Source organism: Chiloscyllium punctatum, chromosome 8 (assembly GCF_047496795.1).
Source record: "Chiloscyllium punctatum isolate Juve2018m chromosome 8, sChiPun1.3, whole genome shotgun sequence".
Lineage (NCBI taxonomy): Eukaryota > Metazoa > Chordata > Chondrichthyes > Orectolobiformes > Hemiscylliidae > Chiloscyllium > Chiloscyllium punctatum.
In genome coordinates this window covers 85230452-85244717 of record NC_092746.1, presented here as the reverse complement: position 1 = coordinate 85244717, position 14266 = coordinate 85230452, and the positions used below count along the sequence as shown (strand labels likewise).

At 39.5% G+C, this 14266-nt stretch overlaps 1 protein-coding gene across 1 annotated transcript in view; it reads right to left on the bottom strand.

Moving 5' to 3' along the window:
* Positions 1 to 14266, bottom strand: part of LOC140480712 (sickle tail protein) — a 694958-nt gene that overhangs the window by 68390 nt on the left and 612302 nt on the right. Inside the window, 1 exon segment of the mRNA XM_072575975.1 lies at positions 3519 to 3694. Within this exon segment, the coding sequence (XP_072432076.1) occupies positions 3519 to 3694 (176 nt within the window).

Here is a 14266-nt window from a genome sequence, read left to right as displayed (position 1 = left end):
AATGTTTTTTTTTACATGCACTTCAATTAGAAGCACTTGCATAAATAGCTTTAGTTGATGTGAGTAGTATAAGATTATGTGTCCGATGCAATAGAGGAAATCTAAATGGGCAAAGATCAATGCCACTGCTGCAAATCATCTTCTCAAAGTTATCATGTTTAAAAAGTTACTAAAACTCCATATTTCCTTTTTTGAAACTGACTTTCAATGGTTTTTAACAGCACCGAGTTATACCTAGAATTTAATGAAAAATAAAGTGCAGAGATGAACTCAATTATATTACTTTGGCACTGTTTGCATTGTTAACAGCTTTGTGGGGAAAACTTAAACACATTAAAAACAAGTCTAATTCATACAATACAATTCCACACAAGAACAGGACCTTTGGCCCACCAAGCCTGCACCAATTCCTAATCCTTATTTAAACCCACTATTTTTTGCCAATACGTGGTATCTATCCAGTTGTTCGTCTCCTGTTCAGGTGTCTATCAAGACATGTTGCTAACGTACCTGCTGCCACCACCTTCATTTGCAGTACATTCCGGGCACCCACAAGCTTCTGTGTGAAAACATTTACCCCTCTTAATTTGAACTTTTGTTGTTTGGTAATTAACCTTCAGATCTTAGGAAAAAGCCTCTGACTATCCACTGTACCTATGCCTCTCATAATTCTGTAGACCACTATCAGGTCACCCCTCAGCCTCCGTCTTTCCATGGAAAACAGCCCAAATTTAGCCAGTCTCTATTCATAACTAAAGCTCTCCAGGCATAACCAAAGTTACCAGGCAACACCCTGGTAAACTGTGCCGTCTCTAAAGCATCTATGTACTTCTAGTAGTGTGGTGATCAGAACTGCATACAGTATTTCAAACGTGGCCTAATTAAAGTTTCATTTGGCTGTAACATAACTCAGCAAAAGTGAGGACTGCAGATGCTGGAAACCAGAGTTTAGATCAGAGTGATGCTGGAAAAGCACAGCAGGTCAGGTGGCATCAGAGGAGCAGGAAAATCGACGTTTCAGGCAAAAGCCCTTAAACTGAACCCTGAATCCATGCGACTCTACCATTTGTTCAAACCTACCATGAGGTACCTTATTAAAAAGTCTTACTAAACTCTATGCAGACAATAGCCACTCTCCTTTCCTCAATCATTCTTGTCACCTCCTCAAAACATTCAATCAAGTTGATGATACATGACCTTCCCCACACAAACCCATGCTGCCTATCACTAACAAGTCATTCTCTGGCCACCGTCCAGTCCTATGGAATCTTGCCTGAGGCTAAAGTGGGTGCAAAGATATCTGTTAAGGCCCTAGCCGTTTCCTCCCTTGCCTCCCACAGTATCGTGGAATAATCCCTTCTGGCCCTGGGGACCTGTCTACCTGAATACTTTCATGACACCCAACATTTCCTCTTTTGGCTATGACCACCAGCCAAAGTATTCACACCTTTTCCTGACCTCAGTATTCCTCATATCTCTCTCTTTGATAAATACGGATGTATTAAGGATCTCACCTATTTCCTCTGGCTCCACACACAACCTCTCTCCTTTATCCCAGAGTGGGCCTACTCTTTCCCGAGCTACCCTCTTGCTCCTAAATAAATGTATAAAATACCTTGGGAATCTCTTTAACCCTGCCTGCCAAGGAATTTCACCCTCTTAATTCCCCATTTGAGCTCCTTCCGACCTTCTCTATATTCAAGGACTTGGTCTGTCTTTAGTTGTCTAGACCTTAGGTAGGTTTTTTCTTGACTAAGCTGATAAATTTTCGATGTCATCCAAGGTTCCCGAATCCTGTTACACCTGTCCTTCATTTTCACAGGAACATGCTTATCGTGCACTCTAATCAACTGGTCTTTAAAAGACTCACATGGCAGATGTGAATTTACCCTCAAACAGCTGCTCCCAATCCACATTCTCCAATTCTTGTGCAATTTAGTTATAGTTGGCCTTCCTCCAATTTAACATCTTCATCAAAAGGTCCACTCTTGACCTCATCTCCCCCACTGACTTGGATCACGCCCAGAGTTACATCTTTCCAGAAAAATCTAGCCAATTATATCAGTCATTCAATCTTTTGATCCATTCAATTAGCACCAAACACCCTGGTTAGATTTGTAAATAATACACCAGATAATATGGCTAGAAAACTATCACTGTAATATTCCATTGTTAAAGGCAGCCCTGCAGTTTTCCTAACTACAAATAGCGCTGGAGAAGAACAGTGAATCCATTGGGTTATAACAGGAAAATTTGCATCCTATTTCAAGATACAAGGAAGCATGCATGCAAATGGATTAACATTTAGTATTTTCACCAAATTCAACTGTGCTCAGTAAATGTGAAATTATGTTATTTTCAGCAACAAAATTCTGGCTTTGACTAAGATTAAGGTCACTAAATTCCTGCAAAAACAATGCATGTGGCTTGTTTAGTTTTGAATAACTTCAATAGAAGGCAATACAAAGGTCACAACTACTTGAAGCCAATGAACTGAAAAAAAATAATAATTTTCTCTGATGTCAAATACGTTACTCAAACTTTATGTTAACTAGGGAGGTTCAGCTTCAATCTCCCTGCTCCCCCACCAACTGCCACATTTTCTTTTCTTTCTCGATTCCTACTAGGATAGGCCTCCTCAGTTTTCTGATTGCTACCCCAACAATGAAACACCAACCACAAAATTAAAAACTAAATCCAGAATCTTGGAGATTGGCTTAAAGTCAAACTTTAAGTATCACGAGGCTCGCAATTCTGCTGTTGGAGATGCTGTCTTTTTGGATGAAACACTAAACCAAAGACTGTATCTGCTTTCCTGGGTTGATATAAAAGATCCCATTGAACTACTTCATACAATAGTGGAGGACTAATCCCTGATGCTTTGGTGTATATTTATTCCTTAAGAAGCATCACAAAGATATATTAGCTGTCAGCATTAGGCTTTTATTTGTGGGAGATCACTGTGTGCAAATTAGCTGTTGTTTCTTACATTAGTTACTTCAAAAGTTCATTGTTGGCTGTAAACTGCTGCGAGTATTCAGTGGTCATGAAAACTGCCAAATAAACACAAGCCTCTTTTTCTCTATTCCCATCTGAAATTGAAGCAGAGCCCAGATGTTCTTCAACTTAATCCAGGACAATAAGACCAGTCAAGGCATCCATATTCCTATCCCATTATCAAATCAGCTAAGGAGGCACAGACCAGATATTGAACAGCACCGGAACATCACCTTTTGCCTAGTTCGGGCTCCACAAGATTAGGTAGTTATTCACTGTCACTTGTCACTTCAATCTCAATTCCATTACAGCAATAACATATTCCTTCAAAGGAAATTTAGGCATTCATGAATTTAAATCAAAAGTATAATTTCAAATTTGAAACAAGAGACACCAACTCCCACATCTCCAAAACAATACAGGATAGGGTGCAAATAATTTAAAAACAAAGTTTAAAACAAAACGAGAGAACATCCTAAAACACAATGCAATTATAAATGACTGACAACAAGTTGACATACCATAGTTGCTGTATTATTTTCTCCTCATCAACCAAGTACTTCTGTCTCTCTTCTTCCACCATTATACGCTGTCGCTGTAATGGATCCTCTGTTCTCTTCATTGCTTCAATAACTCTGCTGTTGATTTCAGACTCTGCTTTCTTGAACATTGCTCTGAGTGTCTCCTGGTTCTCGAGCTGTCAGCAGAAAAGAATTCAGTTCAATTTTCTCTGCCTGCCTAATATCCCTGAAAATTAAATTGCTTTACTGCCCCTAGAAGCCAATCCTAATGAGCACCCTCTACAGTTGGATCTTCATTTGATTCACACTCTGAATTGAATTGTTATGTGACAATTCTATGAACTCAAAAGCCACATGGTCATTTCACTGGTAAGAACTGATGAAACAATTACTAGTCAGATTAGTTTCCAAATGTCATGTCAGTAATTAAAGTTGACACCTATAATTCTGTTTCATTCAAGTATTGGAGTCCCCTGTCAAATTGATTAATTAATCTTAGTTATTATAGGTGCACTGAAGAGAGAGGAAGCCAATATTGGATTTGTAAAGACAACATTCATGGCGAAAACTGCTTTCCCAAACCCCAAGATCAGAAATTTAGTTTTCTCAAATTTTGCACGATTCCAGAAATCATTCGAGTATTTGCTTCATATGCAAGCACACCAACTGGCCACCTGTTAGTTAACAAGATTGTTATAAAATGAATGGGGAATATTTCTTATTCAGTTTTCTAAACAAACAGGAAAGATCACCAGACCTGAAACTTTAACACTGATTTCTCTTCACAGCTGCTGAGTTTTTCCAGCAATTTCTGTTTTTGTTTATGATAAAACAGGTCTTTTTAAATCACCCAAACAAGGATTGCTATAATGCGTATTATTTGAGACACACTGTGATTCAGCAAGTGAGAATATTTTAAAATAATAACTCAGTATTCAGGGCCTAGCACACTGCAAGAGATGCATAAAACTTAACTTTCAAATCAGCAATGATTGTCATGGTTCACATGAATGGTTCATAAGTCTTACTTAATAGCATAGCATTTAGGGAACTCATCACAACATTTGACACTGACTAAAAATAAAAGAACAGCTTTTCCTATTGCTAGATATAATTTTAAATGCAGCACCATAACATTTAATTCTTTTCTGGCTTGGTTTATCTTAAAATAATTAACCTTTCATTATTAGTCTGAATGGCTACATAAGCCACTGTGCAGCCTCTCTGTTAATCTGATGATTAAGTAAAGGTGAAGGAAGTGCAATATAAAGGAATTTTTAGAACAAGCAGAGTGATTTCAATGGCAGCTTACTTCCAGGAAGCGAGTGCAAAATTCCTCGAGTCAGAAAGAATTAACCTAGGCTGACACAAGCAGGCACACCAGTGAGACTTAGAGAGATTTATTTGGAAAATGAAATACTTGCGCCGGTACCTTTAGGTGTCACACCTGCCCATGGCATATTTTTAAAAGCTTATCTATGGAATTAAAGGTTTTCAAACTCTAATTATTCTTGAAAATATAATGAGAGGCATTGAATCTCAGAGAAACCAGAAATGACAAGAAAATACCATGATTGGTTCAACTAATTACCATCCTTTCAGTTCCCAAATACTGCAAAAAGAGACCATTTGACCTTTCCAGTCTGCATTGACCCTCCAAGGAGCATCCCACCCAGGCCCAGTCCTCACCCTATTCCCAGAATCCCACATTTACCAAGGCTGATCCTCCTAAATCTGTCTAGAGGCAGTTGAAGAATACCACGTGCTTGTGCTTTATGGATTTCTTAATTTAAATTTAAATGTGAGACATATTTTAAGGGGTATTGTTTGGAAATGCTGATGACAAAAATGACTGGGTAATTGTGAATGAAGAGTATCGCTGTTGACTCCAAGAAGATATTAATGGTTGGTGGACTGGGCAGAAAAAAAAGGGGCAAATAGAATTCAGTCTGGAGAAGTTTATTTGAGATGGACAAAAACAAAACAAGGGAACACACAATCAAGGAGAGGATTTGAGGGAGGTACTGGAAGTGAGAGACTGTCAACATGTCCACCCTGAAGGTGGCAGGACAGGTAGGTAAAGTGGTAAAATGAGGTGTGTGGAATGCTTTACTTCATTGGGTGAACTATTGAACACAAGAGCAGAGATGTAATGTTGGAAAGATATAAGACACTGGTTAAGCCGCAGCTGGAATTATGTTCATACTTTTGGTCACCTTACAGGAAGGATGTCATGGTCCTCTCGAGAGCAAAAGCGATTTACAAGAATGTTGGCAGTGTTTAAAAATTGCAGCTATAACGAGAGAGTGGATAGACCAGGGTGATTTCCCTTAGAACCAAGGTGGCCTAGGGGTGACTTAATTGAGGTGGATAAAATACTGGAGGAGCTCAGAGTGGATGAGAAAGGTCACTTATGGTGGGGCAAAGATTTAAAACAGAAGGGAGTTGAAGATAAGCCTTCAGGAGGTTGGGGGAGCCTAGAATTTGCTGCCAAGTTGATGACTAAGTAGGAAACCCTGAGCTCATTTAAAAGGAACCTGGATCTGCACCTAAAACAATGTAAACTGCAAGGCAATGGTGCAGATCCTGATAAATTGGATGATAACAGGTGGAAGTTTATTCAACCAGTACAGACACAACACATTTAATTGCCTCTTTCTGCACTGCAACCGTTTTATGGTTGGATTTCATTAAAAAAAACTTTCCCTAAGTCACAATCAGCAGAAATAAACTGCAACTTTTCTAATGCTTTCTGCCAACTCCATTTTGAAGACCAACAATAATTGTGTTCTTTTCCTAAGTCATGGTTAACATTGTAATTCCATGTCATGCTTAATTATCCCATTTACAAGCCGAGGATTCCATTGAAAATCTACAATTGAAATCAATTTTTAACTAACCATTGATCGACTTCAAGATTTGCTGCTATGTTGACTGAAGTGTATTCTAATTATTTGTTCCTGCAGATTGCACAATGAATCTGGCACTGAAGGATCAGGAAAAATAACATGCTGTTTGCCACAAATTCACCACTGCAGCAATTTCCAGATCAATCCATTCAAATTCCGAATCACATTAAAAAGCTACCATTCAGAGTAACTTTTTAAAAAAATCAAATTGTTAAACATTTCAGTTAGCTGGCTCAAGCAGTTAAATAGATCAAAATTAGAGCCAAATTGTCTTCATAACATTTTTCAATTGGTCTATGAACTAACCATTTTGTTACTGGTTATCATTCAACATGTAACATTTGGAATCAGTATTTTGACAGGCTCTTGTGATTTTGCTCTTTTTCTGTAGCTTTTCTTTTCCTGTAATATACAAGTTACTTTTTCAGCTGTGCAAATGCATTTGTTTCGGCCTCTCATGTCTGAGTGCCTTTGGCATTTCCATAATTGCTGAGCCAAATCTTAAATCAAGCTAATCCTCCTACTAGTATGGCATTTATTGTATTAAAATGTTGTTGTTCTGAGTGCTCCACAGTGGCAGACAGAGACAGAGACTTTGGCCCAACTCATCCATGCCAATCAGATATCCTAAGTTAATCCACTCCCATTTGCCAGCATTTGGCCCATATCCCTCTAAACGCTTCTTATTTATATACCCATCCAGATGTCTTTTAAATGTTGTAATTATACTAGCCTCCATCATCTCACCTGGCAGCTCATTTAATATGCACACCACTCTCTGCACCCCTTAGTCCCTTTTAAATCTTTCCCCTCTCACATTAGACCTATGCCCTCTAGTTCTGGACTCACCCACCCCAGATGAAAAACCTTATCTGTTTACCCGATGCCCCTCATGATTTTATAAACCTCTCCAAAATCACCCCTCACCCTCCAATGCTCCAGGGAAAACCGCCTCAGCCTCTCCCTATAGCTCCAACCTAGGCAACATCCTAGTAAATCCTTTCTGAACCCTTTCAGGTTTCGCAACATCTTTCCGATAGGAGGAAGACCAGAATTGCAAACAATATTCCAAAAGTGGCCTAACCAATGTCCTGTACAGCTGCAACATGACCTTCCAATTCCTATATTCAATGCTCTGACCAAAAAAAAGGCAAGCATACCAAACGCTTTCTTCACTATCCTATCTCCCTGCAACTCCATGTTTAAGGAACTAAGAACGTGCACTCCAAGGTCTCTTTGTTCAACAACACTCCCCAGGACCTGACCATTAATTGTATAAGGAGAAAGCGAGGACTGCAGATGCTGGAGATCAGAGTTGAGAGTGTGGTGCTGGAACAGCACAGAATGTCAGCGAGCCCCCAAGGAGGAGAATCTATGCTTTGGGCATAAGCCCTTCATCAGGAATGAGGCTTGTGGGCCGGGGAGGCTGAAAGATAAATGGGAAGGGGGTGGGAAGGCTGCTGAGAACACAATAGGTAGATGAAGGTGAGGAAGAAGGTGATAGGGGTGTGGAGCAGATAAATGGAAAAGGTGATGGGCAGGTCAGGAGAGCGATGTCGAGTTGCAGGCTTGGGACTGGGACAATGTTGGGGGTGGGAGGGAATGAGGAAGCTGTTGACATACACATTGATCCCGTGTGGCTGCAGGGTCCCAAGGCAGAACATGAGGCTTTCTTCATCCAGGCATCGGATGGTAACAGTTTGGCGGTGGCAGTGGTCTAGGACCTGCATGTCCTTGATGGAGTGGAAGGGGGAGTTGAAGTGTTCAGCAACGGGGTGATGGGGTTACTTGGTGCAGGTGCCTCAGAGATGTTCTCTGAAACAATCTTCAAGAAGGCATCCTATCTCCCCGATGTAGAGATGACCACATTGGGAGCAACAGAAACAGTAGTTGACATTGATAGAAGTACAGGTAAATTTCTGTTGGATGTGGAAGGATCCTTTGGGGCCTTGGACAGAGATGAGGAGAGTGGTGTGGGCGAAATATATCTCTGGTGGTGAGATCCATTTGTAGGTGGTGGAAGTGGTGGAGGATGATGCGATGTTTGCCTTTTCCATCTGTTTGCTCCACCCCCCTCTCCGACCTATTACCTTCTCAGCGACCTACCCCCACCAACCCCATCCCCCGGCCCACAAGCCTCATTCCTGAGGAAGGGCTTATGCCGAAATATCGATTCTCCTGCGCCTCAGATGTTGCCTGACCTGCTGTGCTTTTGCAGCACCACGCTCTCATCATTAAGTGTATAAGTCACTTGAAAGCATACAAGAAAAGGAGAATGGGTGAGCAAGTTGCAGAAAAAGAATACATGTGGGCTAGCTTGTGTTCCAAATGCTGTCAATTTATACTCTGAACCGAATCATAAATGATAGCTTGACTGGAGTAAACTAGATCAAGACTCCAAAGTTCTGAGCTGATTGTTCAAATAGCTTAGACTTACAAATGAATCCAATTACCATTTGCCACATAAATAGAGCATCAAGTTCCAAATGGGCTGCAATTGATACAATGCGCTCCACACAAAAACTAAATACATGAGTAACACTCCTCACGTGTACGAACTGCAAGATAAATTCTCCATTGATATGACAACTTGTTTACATATGTCCAAATACCAGCATCCACATGGAATGCCACCCACCTTTGAGAAATTTCACAGTTGGGTCGTCAAGGATAGAATGTGCCTTAAGCCCTAAAAATTGTGCAATTTCCAAGATTTGCTTTGCTCAAAACAAACCACATCTCCCAATTTGTCATGGAATGCTGTCACAATCTAAAATATAATACTGTCAGACTGTTAGGTATCTCTCTCCAAGCATATCTAAAATGATGTACACATCAATTCTATTGTTAAAACAACCACCGATACAGGCTGCAGATGATGAAATACCATTCTCACACAAGCAAAGACTTCATTGCAAATTTCACATCTTGTACAACTCTTCATTGAAACATGGTGCATTTCTAGTCAAGTAGAATCGAAAGCACCAATACAAGGTCATTACATATGTTCAGATAAGTACTTGCAAAATCATTCTTGGCCCTAGTTAGAGTTACTCAGTGTCTTAATAAAGATCTGGAATACTCAGGAACATGACTGACTCTACATTTTTTTTTGCAAGGCTGTCATTACATGCTATCTGAATGCAGATCTCTCCAATGGCTACCAGCTACAATTAACTAAATTAAGATTGGAAAAGACGAGATCTAATAGTTCAATTCCATTTCTCATCAATACAATAATTAAGTTCACATGATTGTTAAACTTTGAACCCAGAAAGCATAACTTTATATTTGTGTAACTTGATATTTAACTTTGAATGATTGATTGCAAAACTTACTTCAATTCAGCCTTTGGTCCCACCGGAAATTGATCTTTAAATAAAACTTTTATGACAATATTGACGATGATTGTATTTATATAGCACCTTTAACATTGTAAACTGCTCCACAGAGCTTTATAGAAGCAATTATCAAACATAATCTGACACCCAGCCATATAAGCTAACAATAACACAACAGTTGGCAATAGTCTAGTCAGAAGGAGGTCTTTAGGAACTATTTTCATTTAAGGAAATGACAGGATCACTAGTAAGGGCAGCATGTATTGTCCATTTCTAATTGCTCACAAAGCGGTGGGAAGTTGGCTTCACAAATTGTTGCAGTCCAAGTGGTGTAAGTGCACCTAAAGGGCTATTAGACATAGAATTCCAGGATTTTGACCCAGAGATATTGAAGGACAGTAATACAGTTTCAAGGCAGGATTTTGTCAGTTCAAGTGGAATTTGCATGGGGCTGTGTTTTCACACACTGCCCGCCCTTGTCCTTCGAGGTAGTTTTTGTAAGTGCTGTTGAAAGAGTCTTGGTGAGTTGCTACAATGCACCTTGCAGATGGTACACTACTGCCACTGTGCATCAGTGTTGGAGGGAGTACATGTTGAAGATGGTGGATGAAGTGCCACGAAAGCAATTACTTTGGCCTGGATGGTATTAAGTATTGTTGAAGCTTCACTAATCAAAGCCTGTGGAAAGTATTCAAATGCACTGTTTGTTTCAGCACCCAAGTAGTATGGAATGGTACTGATACTCCATATCAGCAAACATCATCAGTTAAGATAATATGTTGGAGAGATAGTCATTTATGAAGCAGCCTTAAGATAGTTCAGCCTGGGACACTATCCTGTGGAGATGTCCTGGGGTGAGATGGCCCCAGTGGTTGAAGGCCAATCATTTGCCTATGTGCTAGGAATGACCTGCTAGATGGTATGATGGTAAAACATGTTCCCAGAGTAGAATTTTGCTCAGTTCCTTGATACCATGCCTGGTCAAACACTGCCTTCTTGTCAAAGGCAAAAGCAATCACCTTTACCTCACCTCAGAATTCAATTCAACAACTGGCAAATGCCAGATGAATAGATCTATCTCTGAGTACACGCTATTCTATAGCATTACTGATAATATTTATTGCAATTCCTTATTGAGTTTGATTGGAGTGGTTTTCTGGGCCTTTTCAGAGGGCAGTTAAGAAGCAATCAGATTTTTGTGTATTCTGAGTCATATGTAGATCAGACCAGGTAAGGACAGCAGATTTCCTTCCCTAAAAAGGGCATTAATAACCAGATGAATTTATATGATAATGGTTAAATGATCATGATTTGGCCAATTTTTATTCCAGATTTTTATCGAGTTCAACGTTTACCTCTCTGCCATGGTAGAATTTGAAACTACATCTTTAGAACATTAGTCTGGATTTGGGGTTACTAGTACAGTGACAATACCACTACACCATCACCTTCCTCCAATGATTTTCCTGAACAGTGTCGAAGCTAGTTTTAATAATGGAATAGCTTAGTTTAATGGGGCAGCCAGAGATAGAGGCATTTAGGCAATGGTTTTCAGAACTTAGGCAGATGAAGACACAACCACCAATGGCGGAGCGAATAAATACAGGAATGTGTAGGAGCACACAATTGGAGGAATGTGAAGATGCTGCATGTTTGTAGAATTGAATCAGGTTGTAGGTGGAAAGACAACGCCATAGATAGAACAGAATACCAAGATGATTGTTTTTAAAGCCATGTGTTGTCAGGTTAGGACGCAGTGTAGATCAGTGAGTACAGACACTTCTCAAAATAACACATTAGAAATTATAATTCATTGGTTGTCATAATTGTTTGGGGTATGCCAAGGATATGAAGGATGTTGATCAAGTATTATTCTCTATACACAGCACACACATTTTTCACAACTGCTATTTCACTCCACATTTGTATGGTTTTGTTTAAAATTCTCTCATAGACCTGTGCATTTCTTGCCTATCCATAATTTCCCTTAAGATGATGGTGATCAGCCTTAACTTCATTTTTCCTTGAAATTCCCTTGCAATGAATAGTTCTGTATTGATCAAAGGACAAACCTTTGACTTAAAAGCAACAACTTTCAGATTTATAATTCAGCATTAATTGCACTGTACAACTCAAACAGGTTAAGTTAATGAAGAATTATTGTGGTCATCATTTGCACCCTAATGCACATTGATGAAAACCTTGTCAAGGGTTGACATTCAATTAGATCAGCAAATGTGTCAAAGGATTGTTAACATTTATTACAACAGACAGCAAGGTGAATTAATTAACTTGGATCACAGTGTCAGTTGGTTATTGATTTCACAGTACAATTTAAAGTAATTATAGAGCATTATGTTGCAAAAAAGGTTAAGGTCCTTAATTTTAACAACTGGCCAACTTTTCACGACATGCATTATCACCATTTCAGAATTATTCATAAGCAATTACTAAAAATTAACCAGCCATAGCCTGTAAGATCACAACAACCAAGGACAAAAAAAGCCATGGAACCTAGACACGGTTGATTCAACAGCATGTGATGAGCTAAAAGTATTTTACTATTCATTCATATGCATTATTGTTTTGTTTTCACTAAAAATATTTACAATAGTACAGCACTCATACTCAGAAAACAATGCATTTGACCTTGCCACCTTTCCGCTATGATCAGATTTTGCAGTCCAAACATGGCTGACATCATCGATTCATTCAGACTAAACAAAATTCCAGTTGAAGTATATAATCAAACGTAATGATTTCTCTTCTTTTTGACTCCTGTCTAAAGTTTAAGATTTTTCTAAGGAGTTTATAAAGAGTATAGGACTATGTTAACTTTGAATGCAACAAAATCATTTTAAACTGAAAGCCAGAGTGCTAATGGCAAGAAATTATTGCTGTATTTGAAAGTTGTTTCACTTGCCATAATATCCTTACAAATAGTTTATAACACAACAAATCTCAGGTTGATTAATTTTCTTATTCTTCAATTAAATGGTAAATTTGCATAATTGTCAAATCAATAACAAGTAAAATTATGTAACACATTTGTAAAACAATTACTTTTGTATTTTGATTTTCTCCAATCATCTTCTACCATCGAAATTTGGGAGATGAAGTCAATGCAACTAGTTCCCCTCCACATGCACCCAACTTCATTCCTACCACTCCTGAATTTTCATGCAGTTTTACTCTTCGCTGGACAGCCCAGTGTTGCTTCATAATTACAACGTAATGCTTCTCATTTCCAACCTAAATTGCCTAGCTCTTATACAGAGACTGCAGCCTCCGTTCTAGAGACTCCACATCCACACCAGGGAAAACAACTTTCCAGCATCTATGCTGCACAGTCCTTGAAGACATTTGTTTGCTTCAATGGGATCACCTCTCATTCTTCTAAACTCAAAAAGAATATATAGGAGAATATATAGGCCCTGTGTCGTGAAACTCTCAGAACAATCTCATCTTCGCAGGAATCAATTCAATTGTTGCTTTTTTTAAAATATGGACTGAAAGCCAAAAATACAAAGGCTGTTCTGGAAATACAAAGATGATCACCCAAAAGGTTAATATCACTACAGATGCACTCTGACCGACTAAACATTACCAGTTCCTCCTCAAAATGATTTCTTTGGAATTTTTGAAGTTTCTCGTAGCATCAATTGCAGTGAATTGTAGAGGTGAAGCAAGAGTTACTTACCTTGATGTCAAGGCAGCATTTGACTGGGTTTCACATGGCGATGCAGTGGTTAGCACTGCTGCCTCACAATGCCAGGAACCCAGGTTCAATTCCACCCTTAGGTAACTGTGTGGGGAGTTTGCGCATTCTTGCAATGTGTGTGGGGGTTTCTTCCAGGTGCTTCAGTTTTCTTCCACAGTCCAAAGATGTGCAGGTCAGGTTAGGTTGATTGGCCATGCTAAATTGCACATAGTATCCAGAGGTGTGCAGGTTGGGTTGATTAGCCATGAGAAATGCAGGGTTACAGGGAGAAGAGAGGAGTGCTAGATGGGATACTCTTTGGAAGATCAGTGTGGGTGGCACAGTGGTTAACACTGCTGCCTCATAGTGCCAGAGACCCGGGTTCAATTCCCACCTCAGGTGGAAATTGACTGTGGAGTTTGCACATTCTCCCTGTGTCTGCGTGGGTTTCCTCCGGGTGCTCTGGTTTCCGCCCACAGTCCAAAAAACGTGCAGGTTAGGTGAATTGGCCATGCTAAATTGCCCGTAGTGTTAGGTGCAGGGGTAAACGTAGGGGAATGGGTCGGTGTGGACTTGTTGGGCCGAAGGGCCTGTTTCCACACTAAGCGATCTGATCTAATCAATGAGCTGAATGGCCTGCTTCCACACTGTAGGGGTTCTATGAACTTCCATATCACTTTGTAGACTCCTAACATCTTTTTCACAGCTCAGTTTCCTACTTACCTTTGTGCCAACAGAAAATTCAGCTATTATATTTTCATTTCATTCATCCAAACCATTTATCAATTGTAAAGAGTT